Source organism: Blastomyces gilchristii (assembly GCF_000003855.2).
Source record: "Blastomyces gilchristii SLH14081 genomic scaffold supercont1.5, whole genome shotgun sequence".
Classification (NCBI taxonomy): domain Eukaryota; kingdom Fungi; phylum Ascomycota; class Eurotiomycetes; order Onygenales; family Ajellomycetaceae; genus Blastomyces; species Blastomyces gilchristii.
In genome coordinates, this window is record NW_003101678.1 from 1516933 (window position 1) to 1532927 (window position 15995).

The 15995-nt window shown below is 32.8% G+C and overlaps 2 protein-coding genes across 2 annotated transcripts; both read left to right on the forward strand.

Annotated features, from left to right (window-relative positions):
* Window positions 1–9953: 9953 nt before the first annotated feature.
* Window positions 9954–10391, forward strand: BDBG_03355 (uncharacterized protein; the record flags this gene model as incomplete). Its single annotated transcript, XM_002626145.1, has 1 exon — window positions 9954–10391. The coding sequence occupies one exon, from the start codon at window positions 9954–9956 to the stop codon at window positions 10389–10391; it is 438 nt and encodes a 145-aa protein (XP_002626191.1).
* Window positions 10392–10803: 412 nt separating this feature from the next.
* On the forward strand, window positions 10804–12422 carry BDBG_03356 (uncharacterized protein; the record flags this gene model as incomplete). The annotated part of the gene is made up of 5 exons (XM_031721213.1): window positions 10804–11008; window positions 11066–11144; window positions 11407–11539; window positions 11699–11735; window positions 12109–12422. 5 exons carry the CDS (start codon window positions 10804–10806, stop codon window positions 12408–12410), a joined length of 756 nt encoding a protein of 251 aa, XP_031577685.1. The 3' UTR covers window positions 12411–12422.
* Between the last annotated feature and the right edge of the window lie 3573 nt (window positions 12423–15995).

Sequence of the window (15995 nt, forward strand, 5' to 3'; positions counted from 1 at the left end):
TCTAACTTATAAATAGTTATATATGAATTGTGTCTTTAAAGTTATATAAGTCTTAAGTATATATTATCTGTAATATCTATAATAATCACAGTTTTTATAAATTTTCTTCAAGTTTCAGAGAGATCTTATAATTTAAAGATAACTTTTATAAGTCTCTTAACTCTCAGATCTGAGTTCTTATATTCTATTTATTATAAGAGTAAATTCTCAGTTTTTATCACTTAGCTTATTTATTTTATAAGCTTTAGAAACACTATAGTAATCTGAAATTCTAAGTTTATTAATACTTTTTATACTTTTAGAGTAATAGTACTGTGATGTAATCTCTCTTTATAAGTATATATTTTCATTACAAGAGTAACAGATTCAGATATTAATTTTAAGACTTTTAAAAAGACTATTACTAACTCTGTTTATAACTCTTTAAATTTCTATTTTAGTTTACTAGAATAGTTTATACAGAGATATTCTGATTTAAAATAGATAAAATAAAGACTCTTTTTCTATCAAACAGAACAACCGCTCCACCACGAACTCGCTCGATTTTTCGAATAAGAACCCGCCGATAGATCCATCGAAAAGCCCTCGATCATACGAGCATTTTGACCCCATCGCCGACTGCATACCCCGTGTGGTGGTGGAGTTATCCAGCCAAACATGAACCAGACATCATTCAAAACTCCTGTGTGGGATTATCCCCCATTCTCCCCTACCACACCACAACCCCGGGCCAAATTGCCATACAAATTGTAAGGTGAAGAGACCTAGCCATATGCACCAATCTTCTCAATTTTGGAAGATTCTCAATCTGTAGTTGTGGAGATATCTGAGGAGTGACCTCCGCGAAAACCCTGTCCATCTTTGATGTTTCAAAACACTAACACCAAGTCTCACCCTTGTACTGTCCTTCCTAATCTGGCCCATCCCTGACAGAAAAATACAAAAAGATACCTCAGTGATAATATCAAGCATATAATCAATAACCACTTCTGAAGTGCAATCTCCGCGGTCTGTCTTCAGTGTATCTAGACATCAATGCCAAGTCTCACCCTTGTATCACCTCTCTCAATCTGGCTCATCCCCGACAGAAAAGTACAAAAAGATACCTCAGCAACTGTACTCAATACATAATTGACAGATATGACAACTATAAAATCAGTATACCTCAAGGTCTGACTGAGCCTTTGATCCCTGCACAGTGAGATATATTAAATCTAGTTTTAATATCTCAATATTCAATAGATTCTGCAAGGAATTGAGAACAGCAACACTAGATTTCTATTGAATTTGAGAATTAACTCTATATTGATATAATCATTGATAAAGTCTTCTATTTTGAGATATAAATAATCAGTTTCTCTACATTCTGCTGACAATATTTACATTATTATATAGAAACAGACTTATATTCTCTATAATATCAAGACTCTGAAGAGGGAAAGTCTTGATAGAGAGTATATAGTAGTGTATATCTTAGCAGTTTCTATCTCATTCTTCTGCAGCAGTTAATGCAAAAAAAAAAAAAAAAGATTTTAGAAATAGTTTTTTACTTCTCTTGAAAAAGTAAGGTGTTTTTCTCTGGGTTTTATACAATATTCTTACAAAGAATTAAAAACAGAGTTGTTTTCTATTATAATTTCATATTCTTTTAAGTAAGAATTACTTTTTCAGTGACTGAAGAGCTTTTATTAATACTTAATTCTTTTTTACACTCTTTATTAACTGATTTGAGTTGCACACTTGTTGTGTGAGAAGAATTAAATAATTTAGAATAAAATTGAATAGTTTTAATCAATATCTCTGTAAAAAATTGATTTATTTTTTATCAGTTTTTCTCTCAAAAACTGTCATATTATCTGATTTATTATCAATTGATATCATACTTTTTCTCACTATATTTCAAGAAAGAGATTGTAAAGATTTTATTGATTTATCTTAAAAATTAATTTTAGTTTATTAGATTCTCTTCAAAAATCTAACATAGTTACTGAACTAGTGTGAAAAAAATCAGGTGTTTTATACATAAAAGTCTGTTATTCTTCTTTTGAAATAGTCTGATTAACTTTTCAATTGAAAACAGACTTAGAAACCTCTTAATTGAAACAGTCTGATCAACTTTTCAATTCAAAAGAGTTTAATAAATATCTCAATTGAATTAGTCTGATCAACTTTTCATTGAGTAAGAATAATGAGTTTAAAAGTACACTCAGTTAATGTGAAAAAGAATGCTTTCTCAAATACTATTTCTGAGATTGAAATTCTGAAGAGAAGAAAGAAAGAAGAAATAGAGAAACAAGTTCTTGAAATACAGAAACTTGAAAAAGTAAGTAAAATTCTTGAAAAGCAGTGTCTGAGTGAGATAAATGAAGAAATTCTGTTAATTCTTCATACTCAGGCTAGATAACTACAGGAAGTGATCAAGTTCAAACTTAGAATTTCAAACACAGTTCAAAAAACTTTGAAAATTTCTAATATAATCACTGACTCTTCAGTTTACTCTTCTTTCTTTTCTACTTCTTCTTCTTCTTCTTCTTTAAATTAGAAGAAAATATATGCTCAAGCAGCTGAATCTGCTATCTCTAAACCTGCTATCTCTAAATCTGCTATCTCAAAATCTGCTCAAAATTCTGAGAAAACTGAGAAGAATACTGCTCATACTTCTAGTGATAGAAGAGTGAAGAAAAAAATGTAAAAAGAGAAAAATCTTCAAATCTTCAGAAATAGAAGACTTATTTTCAAAGTCTCAAATCAGGACATATTGCAGAGAAATAAGCTAAACTCAAACCTTATTTTCAGAATTAGAAATGAAATCAATCAGCAGTTCTTTTCTCAGTTAATGACTGATATTAAAGTTCAAAAACTAGTTATAGCTTCAATTGAGTCATTCTTCTTTGAAAACTCTATCATTCTGATCACAATGTCTGAATTCAGTGCAGAATTTCTTATTCAGAATAAGAATCTCTGAAAATCAGTAGTAGAATCTTTATTAAACATAATAATTCTATCTGAGAGAGATGAAAAGTGAGACAAATTCATTCTTTATAATATTTCAGTTGAAATTTTTGACTGTGAAGAAGAAATGCTACTTCTTAAAAATGAATTAGAAGAATACAACTTCATTCAACTGAGAAAAGAGCCTGTATAACTAAATTCAATTGAGTTCAGATAAAGTAGAAGAAATGTCTCTGTTCTAGTATATACAAAGACACTTGAACAGTCAAAGATCTCTGAAGTAAGAGTAGCAGATTTGAAAATGAGAGTTCATAAATACAAAGACTCAAGAATGAATCTCAAAGCTTAAACACAGTGTTCAAACTGTCAAAGATATGAACACTTTACAATCTTCTATTTCAGAGACTCAAAATGTGTATTCTATATCAGAGATCATAAAACTAGTGAGTATAAATGTGAAACATGCTTAAAAAGAGATGAAATATGTCAATATACTCTGCTTAAACACTCTAATTGCAAAGAAAAACATGCATCTAGCTCAAAAGAATGTATATTTACTTCAAGAACTCAAAAGAACTGGAGAAAAGATGAAGCTCAAAGTAAATCTAGAACTAAAGAGAATAGTCAAGCTAGTAAACTCATAACTGTAAGCTTAAAAAGAAGAAACTCTCAACTATCTAAATCTTCAAACTTCAATTCTTCAGCTAAATATAAACAGAATTTGAATTCTCAAACTTCTGTTAAGATTAGAGAATTAAGAAATGACTCTGATAATAAACTAGATATAATGTAAGTAGTTGAGATTTCTACTTTTCAGAACAGTTATAATCTACTATCTGATAATAGTGATTAGATTCTACTCTACTCTCTTTTAGTATAAATATACAATAAAAACAATAAAAAAAGTTTAAAAACTCTTCAAAAATCACATTTATTTAAAATAATGTGAATAGAAACTTAAATTGTATTTATTCTTGTCTTCAAATTGTATTTAAATAAAAAGTTGATTTTATACTGCTTCAGAAGCTGAATTTTAATACTGAGTAAAAATATGTCATTTCTCATTCAAGCTACTACTGCTTTTTATCTCAAAAGTCTGAGATAAAGTCAAGAGTAGTGATCTATGAAAGAAAGAGATTAAGATATTAATTTAATCTAAGATTTAATATCATGTCTGACCCTGATATTCTGATGAGTGATATTATAGATAAAGAGAATGAGTTTGATACTATACAGCTCATAAATATCTATAATGAAAAGTTATTGAAGAAAAATAATAACATCTGAACAATTAATAGAGAATTTCTGAACATAACTTTATCAAGAAACTCTATAATTGTAGAAGATTTCAATGCACATCATCTCTGATGAAATTCAGAATGCAAAAGAGCAGTAAGAGCTGATAATCTGATTGAATAAACCTTTGAGTATTTAATAGATTTAGTTAACAAGTCTGATTAATAAACATTCTTTAGAAAAGACATGAAACAGAAATCTATTATAGATCTAATCTTCATATCATAAAATCTAATAGAAAAAAGACTTGTAAACTGATTTATTAATTCAAATGAGACATCAGAATCAGATCATGAGATTATTCAATTTGATATTGAACTGAGTGAGAAATAAATGAGTGAAAATCCTCTTCTCTCTAATCAGTTTAACCTTGAAAAAGCTGACTGAAAGGCAGTTGAAGAAAGTATAAAACTGTTAAAATCTGAAAGACAGAGTGAGCTGTATTGAAACTCTGATCCAGATATCTCAAATGAAATACTTGAGAATAGAGTGAAGCTCATTACATCTATTATTCTAGTAAGTGTTAAAGATAATATTTCAAAGAGAAAGTCTTCTAAGTATTTAAAATCTTGATGAAATGAGAATATTACATCTAAAAGAAAACAATTGACTACTGCTAGAAGAGATTGAAAGAATGATATAATTTCTGATAAAGAGTTTAAAGCTGTCAGAAATGAATATTTTTCAGATATTAAAAAAGCTAAAACAGACTACTGAAATAAATTTCTTAAAGAAGCATAAGAAAAAGAAGTTTTTAAAGCTTTTAACTATACTAAAACAAGAAGTGTAGCAAAACTTTCAATTGTAGAATATGAGTTTCAGAATGAATCATATACAGTAAACTCTTTTGAGAAAAAATGTCAAGCTTTTATAAGAACTCTCTTTCAAAACTCATCAGATTCAGATTCAGAGGAAGAGAATATATCATATCTTAACTATATTAATGAAAATGACTGGAAATGACCTGATCTTACTCAAGATGAACTAGAGTCAGCTATCTTCTCAAGTTCAGTTAAGACTGCTGCAGAGCCTGATTCAATTAATCACTTAATTATTCAAAATACATACTTCTACTTAAAGAATCAATATTTTGAGCTTTTTTTCAATCTCTTGAAAAATGAATATCATTCTGAATGATGAAGAGAAGCCACTGAAGTGATTCTTGTAAAATCTAATAGAAAAACTTCAATTTCTAAGTTATATAGAGTAATATCTCTATTGCACTGTCTAGAAATGATTTTAGAAAAGATAATAGCTACTCAACTATCTTTTATAAGCTCTATAAGTGATTCTCTTTTATTCAGTGAATAAATGAGAGATAGAAAACAGTGTTCTGCAATTGACACTGTTCTCTCAGTTATTTATAATATTCAAATAGCAAAGTACAAGAGTCTGATCTCAACTGCAGTTTTTATTAATATAAAAGAAGTATTTGATCATGTTTCAAAGTCAAAGTTAATTCAGACATTGAAGATATTAAAACTGTCACTTTCTCTAATAAAATGAGTTAACTGTTTTATATCTAAAAGAATTATATAACTCTTCTTTGATGAAATGAAATAAGACAAGACTGAGATAAAAATAGAAGTATTATAAGAATCTTCAATCTCACTCATTTTATTTATAATATACACTGCATATCTATTCAAAAATAGAAATATAAGAATAGTGTAATCTTTAAGTTATATAAATGATATTGATCTAGTCTACAGCTTAAAAACTATCAAAGAGAATTTAAAAGTAATTGAAGAAGCTGTAAAGAAAATCTTTGTTAGAGCAGATATTAATCAAATTCAATTTAATATGAATAAAACTGAGTTAATTCATTTCTTTTCCAGATTTAATGAGAAAGAACTATCTCTAACTCTTTTAAATAGAGAGATTAAATCCAGTGTTAATATCAAATAATTAGAAGTATGATTAAACTTCAAGTTGAATTTTAAATATCACATTCAACAAAGAACTGTCAAGGCAGAAAGACTATTGAATAACATAATCAGACTATCAAATATAGAGAGAGATCTATTCTTCCAGGCTATGAGACAGTTATATATAGCCTGTATTACATCAGTAGCTGATTATGAAGTTCAGATTTGATGAAATAATCAAGAGAATTTCACTGAACTCTTTCAAAGTCTGTAAAACAGAGTCTTGAGAAGAATTCTGAAAGCATTCAAATCATCTTCTATTAAAGTAATGAAAATTGAAGCTTTAATTCCTTCTCCTGCTATTAGATTTGAAAAGGCCTGTATAAACTATGCTCTGAGAGTTATAAAGATGAGCTCAAATCATATAATCAGAGAAACAGTCTTTTCTTCATTTTCATCAATTAACTCTGAAAATGAACTAGATTGAAATAGATTTCTTGATTGAAATGAAAATAATTCTTCAAAGAAAATATCTTCTCAACTGTACAGACTATACTCTCTGATTAAAAATTAATTTTCTTCTTTAAATGTTGAAAAAGTTGATCATGAGAAGTTATCTCTCTGAAGAGAAAAGCTTGAATCTCTTATAGACTTATAAATAAGTGAACTATCAAAAGAGAAAGAATATGAACAGTATTTAAAGAGAATATCTATAATTAATATAAAAGACTCTATTCTGATTTATTCAGATGACTTAAAAAATGAGAATTTGAATAGATTAGATGCAGGCATTGCTTATACTGAAGATAATATCAATTTTATCTCAGATTTCTAAAATCTAGGCTGTGAATCTGAAGTCTTTGATGCTGAACTATTTGTAATAGTGAAAGCTTTCAAACTCATTGAAATAAAATCTTATAAAAGAGGAAATTGTTTAAAAGAGATATGAATATTCTCTGATAGTCAAGCTGCTTTAAAAAGACTTAGAAATAGTCAGATTCATAATGATCAAATGAATCTTAAACTGATCTTAAACTCTGTTTTGAAAATTTAAAAGAGAAGAATATCAAGGCTGATAATTCATCTGCACTGAGTTCCTGCTTATATGAATATTCATGACAATGAATTGGCTGATTCAGCTGTAAAAAAGAGTGCAGAATTAAGCAGATCTATTCAAAAAATTGTGTCCTAGTCTTTTATAAAGAGAAAAATAACGGAATCTTGTTTAGATAAGTGAAATGAAAGCTGGCAGAAATAAAAGAAGAGTATACATTATTCAAGATTTGAAATAAAACTCAAGTGAAAATCTTGTTTAATTAAATGTAAAAAGAAAATATTCTCATCTATAATACAGCTGAAACTAGGACATGGCTATTTTAAATCTTATATATAAAGATTTGATGATAGATTTGACTCAATAGAATGCTTATTCTGTAATATAAATGAGAATTCTGAGTATATTATAATTCACTGTGCATTATACAATAGTCTCAGAGCCAGATTGAAAGAGAAGTATAATCTAAATCAATTAAATATGAGATTCTTATTCTCAACTGAGACAGGAATTAAATACTTAATAGACTTTCTATCAGAAACTCAAGCAGCTATAAGAAAATGACTAAATTCAGAATTATCTGAATATGAAGAGGAGGAAATCAATCAGATATAGTCTGTTAAAACAGCTATATACTATCTTTTAATAATTTGTTTTATTACAGTCTTTCTTTACTTTATCTTTTTCTTTCAATTCCTTTCTATCTATCTATTTAATGTGTCTATCTTTAAGACTGTGTACTCTTTTCCTTTATTATGATATTGTCAAATGATTTCAAAGTATCAGAAGATGTTAAAACACTGCAATTTGTAAACAGTTTTTGTATTCTGAGCTGGAATTTTCTGATTTTGCATATCTGAAATTGATGAATGTATAATAGTTAACTTTACAGATATAGAAAAAACCCTGAGAATTAAAAGTTCTCAGGTAGATGTTATAGTCTCTGACTGCATACATCTATAATTGAAGAATAATAATAATAATAATAAAGACTCTTTTTCTTAATCTCTCTATTATATACTCTATTTATAGAAGCTTATAAAACTCTCTCTTTTTACTTAGTAATTAAATATAAATCTCTCTATATCTTATTATCTTTTCTTAGTAAATCTATTCTCTATTATTTTAGCTTTTATAGAGTTAATTAATAATCTGCTTTTTACAGATTTATAACTCTTACAGTAATTTATAAATAGTAAATAAAAGTTATTAATTTCTTCAAAGTTAAAAATTAAAAGTCTTACTTAATAAGCTTATTCTATATATTTTTATTCAGTCTCTTTATAAATATTATTATTCAGATCTTATTTCAGAGCTCTGTTTTCACAGATTTTAATTTATATTATAATTTTATAAAGTACTATAAGTAGTCTTTATCAGATTTCTTATCTCTTTTTTTAATATTAGTAATTATAGTTTAAATATTCTCTGTTTAACTTATAGAGTCTTTTAACTTATTCTTTAAATAAATCTTAAGAATAAATTAATAAAATCTCTTATAATTATTTTCTAGATAATTCAGTTAATTCTTAACTTCAGTATAGTAGAGATCTATTATTATATAAATAATAACTTCTTTATCTTTTATATTATATAATCAGACTTATAAGTTAATTTTAAATATAAATATTATAAAAACTTTTATAAATTATAATTCAGTAGATAATTTTAAGTAATTATAACTTAAGAAAGTTTCTTTTCAGTTTATAAGTATTTCTGAAGATTATGTCTAGAGACTTAGTTTAAGAGTGTTTATAAATAGTAAGTATTTCTTATAGAAAAATAACTTAGTTCTATAAAAGATACTTAAGAATATTTTTTACTAAGATTAATTTATTTATAAATTCAGAGAATTTCTCTATTATAGATGTAGAGAATAATATTCTATAAATAATTAATAAGTTCTCTGAGACTTCTTTTATAGAAGTTATTCATAATTTAAATAACTACTTCTGAGTGTCTGTAGTAGAGTTCACAGAGATTGAAGTATATAAGTTTCTAGTTCTTTCAGTTATAATAGATAATTACTGACTGACAGAGCTTGAAATATAAGAATAAATACTCACAGACAATTATTTAAATATTTACAGCTTGATATGATATATACTGATAGCTACTAGAAGTATTCACAGTAGAAAGATAAATGTAGAGATTAAATATATAATAAATAGTATTTAAGCTGAGTTATAAATAGTATTTGCAAACTCCAGTCTATATAGTTGTGTGTAGCCAAGGACTGCTAACACTATTGATTACATGAGGGATAGAAATAGGGGTAAGGGATCCGCGAGGAGCGGGATTTCTTACACATATAATCATTCTTAAGAAGATGTACAATCTTGATGATGAAATCACAGAGTTGAGATGACATATTGATGATAAAGGTAAGAAAGACGTGTATTTGAATGATATTCGATTGAAAAAGACGCGTATTGGATGATATGGAATGATTCTAGAGAAATGCAGATATTTTGATTTTTTGGTGGTGTTTTGCTACTAATTTTCAGGGGGGGCTGGGAAAATTCTGTTTTCGCAAGTAATATGTCCGCCACAATAAGCACAACTAAATAGTTACCTCTGACTCTCAAGTCTTTAACTTTCTATGGTGACGAAGGACTGGCCCGAAATAAAACTCTTGCCAGGCAATTGCAGGATGTCATAACAAGTATAGACTTTCCACACCTGGGACATATCACGCTTGAAATGACGTTCAAAGATATTACACCGACCCAGCCGACCCACCGCACGAGGAAGTGGAACGAGCATGCAGAGAAAGGAGCATAATGTACGAGACGAAGCAAGCTTCTTCGTGTACCAAAGGAGGCATAGGGTGCCGATACTACCGCCAGGTAGAGGACAAGCGTCTGCAGATGTCTAGCAAGCTGGAAGCGGTCAGATATGCCGTGACCGAGTACCTATACCTGCTGGGAAAATCGACCTCTAAGGATGAGGAGTCTACTCATGGCAAACCTGAGTTCTCATCAGACAGTCTCGACACTTACGAGCTGCCGTGGGACGAGCTAACTACAGCTGTCCTATATCCTAGGGATGAGTCCGAGTTGGAATGGGACTTTGAGGACGGGTTCTCAGAAGAGGAGGATTTGGAGGAGTTTGACACAGATGATTCCGACTCACAGGAAACCAACTTGGAAGAAAGCATTTCTTGGGGGCCTGAGAGCGAAGCTGGAGAATATGACCGCAATTCTGACAGGATACAGTAGAGGTCCGCAATGCTTCTCATTTTAGGCCTAAGAGCTTTACTCTTCTTGTTACACGGTTCCTGATACGCTTTATTCATTTCTTAATCAGCGGACACATTCCATTATGGGCTTTTTGCTTGATGAATATTACGGATATGATGATACCCAAATAGGTTCTATCCACAATGGTTATCGCGACTTATGAGATTGAGATTGACACTATATTCAATTTTCATATACATCAAGCCTCTGCCCGGCTTTGCAGGTGGCAGGTCTGGGGAAGGGTTCGCTGTGCCGCTGCTAGCAGCAGATAACAAACTATGAGTCACGAATCTCCTTGTAGCGATCATGGCATGCCAGGTGTTGATACCTCTCTTGATTCTGACGAAAGTCCCGTAAGCGAATGTGGTCCCCTTGGCCGGCAAAAATAGCCATGACAAACCAAGGACTGATATTTACACGAGCTACCACCGCCTCAGCCGACGCCACTCGTAATTCTCCCATATGGACCAGTTTCCTCGATGAACACAAGGGCGCTCGACAGGGCCATGTGTCGTCTGGCAATAGGGGCTGGAATAACCAAGTGTACGATGAGGAGATACCGGAGACTCAGGCTCCCTGCTTTCAAGACAGCCATGGTAGGTGCTTTTCGAAGCTGCGAATCTATTTCTGCGATTCTAACCTAAACATATCAGATCAAGCGATCCTTAGGGATGCTAGTGACAATGACAGTATTTCGCATGAGACCTTTGATGAGAGAACCACGCTGGTTATGTCTATCCTCACCACCTGCAGGGCATTCTCCTGAAGATGTGGAATCCGCCCTGCGAACCATATTCCCCCATACACACGCATCATCCCATCCTCTGATGAACATGTCTCAAAACAAGGCGAGTGGTGGCTAGGTAGTCGCGGGTAAAAATTAATCTGGTATGCAAATCAAAATGAAAATCAAATGCCTCGGATGAATTTTAATAAACAGATGATTAAGCAAAGCTTCCTTGAATTGTCCTTGGCCTCATTGGCTTCTGGTAAGGCCAGTTCCTCATGCGAATGTTCCATCCCGGCTCCGAGTCCGTGAAGCTCCACAGGAATTGTCGCACTCCAAATTCCTGGCCTCCGTCCAGGAATCCCTCCAGGATACCGCTTTTGAGCTCTTGGATAATGAGGTATTTACCGAGGACCTGACTTCCACATGCTCAAATTCCAAACCTATTAAATTGGGATAACTCGATAAATACTAATTATTCTGTTGTCAGTAGGGAGCGGCTGCCGGCGCTGGGTTGATTCAAGACCCTGACTGCCTCCAACAAGCGACGGCCGACTAGGCCTTTACCCACGTGAAGGCAGCTGGTGATGTCGATGGTATGACGCATTCTCTTATCTACCGCGCGTTGGAGCGCAATACTGGAACCGTTGGGTTGGCCAGTGCGCTCTGCGAAAGCATGGAAGCCGTAAACCCTGAAGTTGCTGCGATTACCCAGCACCAAGACCCAGCTTCCGCTGGCGCAGCTGAAATTAACAAGCAAATCGCTTTGGACCTTACCGTCCAGATCGCCTCGATCGGCGGAGATCTACTCTTGGCTATCGAGAGCAGCACATTCGCCCCGGGTGATGTCAATGATGCCACTAGAACCGGAAATAATTACCTATTAGTGTTCCTCCCTTTTCAGTTATACCTACCTAAGCGTAAACTTTTAATGTTTACCCAACTGACAATCGACTAAAACAACTCTAGGCAACACCGAGGGAGACGAGGAGGGCTGCATCTTCACCGAGAATCTGCTTGTCCCGGACGTTACTGAAGAAGAGATCATCTCGAGCAAGCTGGTATCAATGCTGAGAATGTTACGGCGGCTGATGCGGTTGGTGCCAATGATGTCCCGGATCAAGCCACTGCCTCAACCGCGGCCACCGTGGTTGAGACCGAAACGGCAGCTACTGCAAGCACGGCTGAAACAGCTCCTGCGGCCGCGACGTCGGAAGCCGTCGCCGCAGCTTCCGGCGGCGTTGATTAAGTTGAAAATACCCAAACTCTAGCCGGCCAAATTCAAAACAGCTAAATTCAAGCCACGAAAACAATTTCAAACCAAGCGTTCTCGTCCGGCTCTTTCTCCCTCTCCCCCTCTTCCCGCCCTTTCTTCCCTTCCTCCTCCAGGTCCTCCCTGGCGCCTCTGTCTCTAAACCTTGACTTGGTCATTTGCGCCGGCGCTAACCCATTCATCATCTTCAACAACGGCCTCTACTCGCCTTTTGACTCTGTCTTCTTCAGACACTCCGCAGTCATATCAATCGACGTCCTCTCGCTCTTCGTCTGCAACACTTTAGCTACGACTTGCTTTGCTAGTCGGGCCGTGATTGACGCCTGCTTCTTGGGTCGAGCTCTCGCTGCGGCGCAGGTGGGCCTGGCGGCTGCTGATATTTTCAACAACGCCTTTCTGACGCTGAGCTTGTAAGGAAGAATATTTTGTATAAGCGAATCAGGCAGGATCTTTGGGGATGGTTTGTAAGGCAGGATGCAGCACATCTGTCGGCGGACAATCGGGAAGTGTAGTAGATAAAAGTTACGGCCCAAAAATGAAAGGATAGCTTGAAACAACCTGCCGGCGAATGTAACGTCTACGAGTCGAAAATGTATTGGATTCCTCAATGAATTTTTTATTTCTTGGGGTTTTCCTTCACTATATACAGTTGGGTTCTATCGTGGATTGTGGAAGGTGTAAAGCTTGTGTGATTGAAAGGTTGCTAGCTTTGTGGAAAGTTATATGGTGGAAGGATGAGTAAGCCAGATCACGTGACCTGACACCCCCACTCATCAGAGTAACTATACACGATGCTATATACAAAATTCGCCTTCAAATCAAGTACAGGTACAAAAAATGACTGGAAAATGTGAAGTAATGAAAAACCAGTCATTTTATACATCATTTTTTATCCCCCTATCCCCCTATCTTCTTTATATTCTCTTTCCAACATGTATATTTCAATGTTTCAAGTGATTTAGTAAGCTCATCCGCCACATTCTCAGCAGATGAAACATATCAGATAGATATCTCATTCTTGTAAACAAGATTCTGAAGAATGTGGAAATGAACCTCTATATGCTTCAAGCAGCGTGGAATTGCTTCGGAAGAGAATAGCTCTATGACAGACTTATTATTGGCATGGATTGTATAAGCCAGATCATTGACTGTGGTGGAAATGAGGTGATCATCGGCATTCAGATTGTTGAGGTGGGATGGGATGAATTCAGTGTCTTCTAGAAGCTCTCAGAGACAGACAAGCTCATATGCAGCCTCAGAGGATGCAATATATTCGGCCTCTGTTAATGACTTAAAGACCTCTGTTTACCAGCAGCTCCGCCATGCAACGGGACCACCTGCCATGTAGATGATATAACCGGTGGTTGAACAGGATCCTGGATCCCTACTAGCTCAATCAGCATCTGCATATGCTACAGGTTCAATTTCAGCACCTCTGTGATAGGTTATACCCTCATTGATTGAACCCTGTAGATATCAGAGTGTATGCTTATATACAGCTCAGTTCTTTGATGTAGATCAGGAGCTGAATTGTTCAAGAAATCCTGCAGTGAAGCTCATATCAGAATATGTATTAAATATCAGATATTGCAGAGATCTGATACTGAATTAATAGAACTGTAGAATAAATTCTGCTATGTATATAATCAGTTTCTCATTATTATTCATAAAATTAACATTCTTCTTCATAGAAGTGAATATAGAATGACAGTCATTTATTGAGAACTTCTTCAGAAGATTTCTTATAAAGAGAGATTGAGATAATATTAATAAAGTTAAATCTCTATCAATCTTCATTTCTAGATAGCAGTTGAAATTCTCTATATTCTTGATCTTATAATTAGCAGTGATTTCAGCTTTGACTCAGTTCAGATCTTTGATTTTCAGTCTGTAGAGACAGATATTATTCACATAGATAATTATATAAATCTATCTTTTATTATGAATAAATAGTTCAGTATCATAGAGACTGATATGAAAGTCTGAGTGTAATAGCATCTTTCACAGCTTCTTATATTATAAGAGTGCTGCTTGCTTAAGATTATAGAGTCTCTGTATTAACTCATATATAAGATCATTATAATCTTCACAGAATTCTGTGAGTTGATTTATATATATTCATTTATCAGCAGACAGTTGAGTATTTAAAAAAGCAGTTATTATATCAATCTACAGAACATATCATCTCTGAGATGCTGAGATTGTCATAAGAGCTTATAAGATGAATACAGAGATAATAGATGTAAAGATTCTTAAGTAATTAACTCTCTTCTATTGAAGATTTCTGCAGACAATTCAGCAGGTCTTATAATAGATAACATCACTTATATTATTAAACTTTTTATCAAATACTTATTGATCATGAAGAACACTCATTTATAATATTCTCTTAATTAGTTATCAGATCTCTATCTATTTTAAACAGTTAATCTCTTTAATATAGATCTTATAATAATACTTTCATTTCATGAAAGCTTTAGTGTGTATAAGATTTTTCAGAATCAGAAGTGCAGTAATCTCAGAATCAGTGAGTAGATTTTCAAGACTATTTCTCACTAAAGATTCTCTCACTATAGTGATATTTCTTATAGATGTTGAAGAATTATCTGATTTAACTATGAGTTCTGAAGAGTTCAGTGTATTCTGCACTAAAAAGATAGATATTCTTATGAAGATATTATAGTCAATTCACTAATTATTAGTGAGTATAAGAAATAATAAACACTCAGGTTGAATTTTCTCATCAATGAACAGATCAGAAATCACTGCAGTCTCTTAACAGACTGCAGTGAGTAGGCCTGATATCACTGAAGAAATCACTGCAGCCGCTTTACAGGTCATATTGAGTAGAACCTTCGGATTGTATGTTGTAGTCAGTATCAATGAATTGGCAAGATGAAGGTTCTTCTGAAAGATGACATCTTTTGATATATATAAATACTTATTGAAGAGGTTCATTAATCTATAATTAATAAAATCATCATAACTCATAAAAATCAACTCTTTGAAACAGGAAGTCATCTTATTGATAGGCTTGAGAACTATCTTCAAGAATGCTTTGCAACCTCATCAGTGAATGCCACATGCAGAGAGTAGAGCTTCAAGTCAGGCCTCATATAATGTAATCAGCTTTGTATTTTCAGAGCTCTTATACAATATTGTTGAGATTGATATAAGATTAAGCAGCTCTGTGACTGTAATAACTGTCTCATCTCACATCTTTTTCAGAGCTGAAGAGTCTATTAATAGTGATTAGAACTTCTCAATGATCAAACTGATTAATTATTCAGTTACTTCATCTTGCTATGAAGTATGAGAAGAAGTCAGCTTTCATTTTATATCTTCACTGAGCATATATGCTGTGACTGCATTTAAATTCAATTCTTCACAATCTGAGTGAATAATTGCAATGCCACATCTCAGCAGATTCTTGATGAATTGATTGAAGATCTGTAGATATCTCAATGTCTCATCTTTGTGTTTTAATAGAAATATTCATCTTATACAGATAGCATTATCTGTTATCATCATTGCAAGCTTCTTACCAGTGTAAGATGATATATCATTCTCAGTTTCAAGAGTC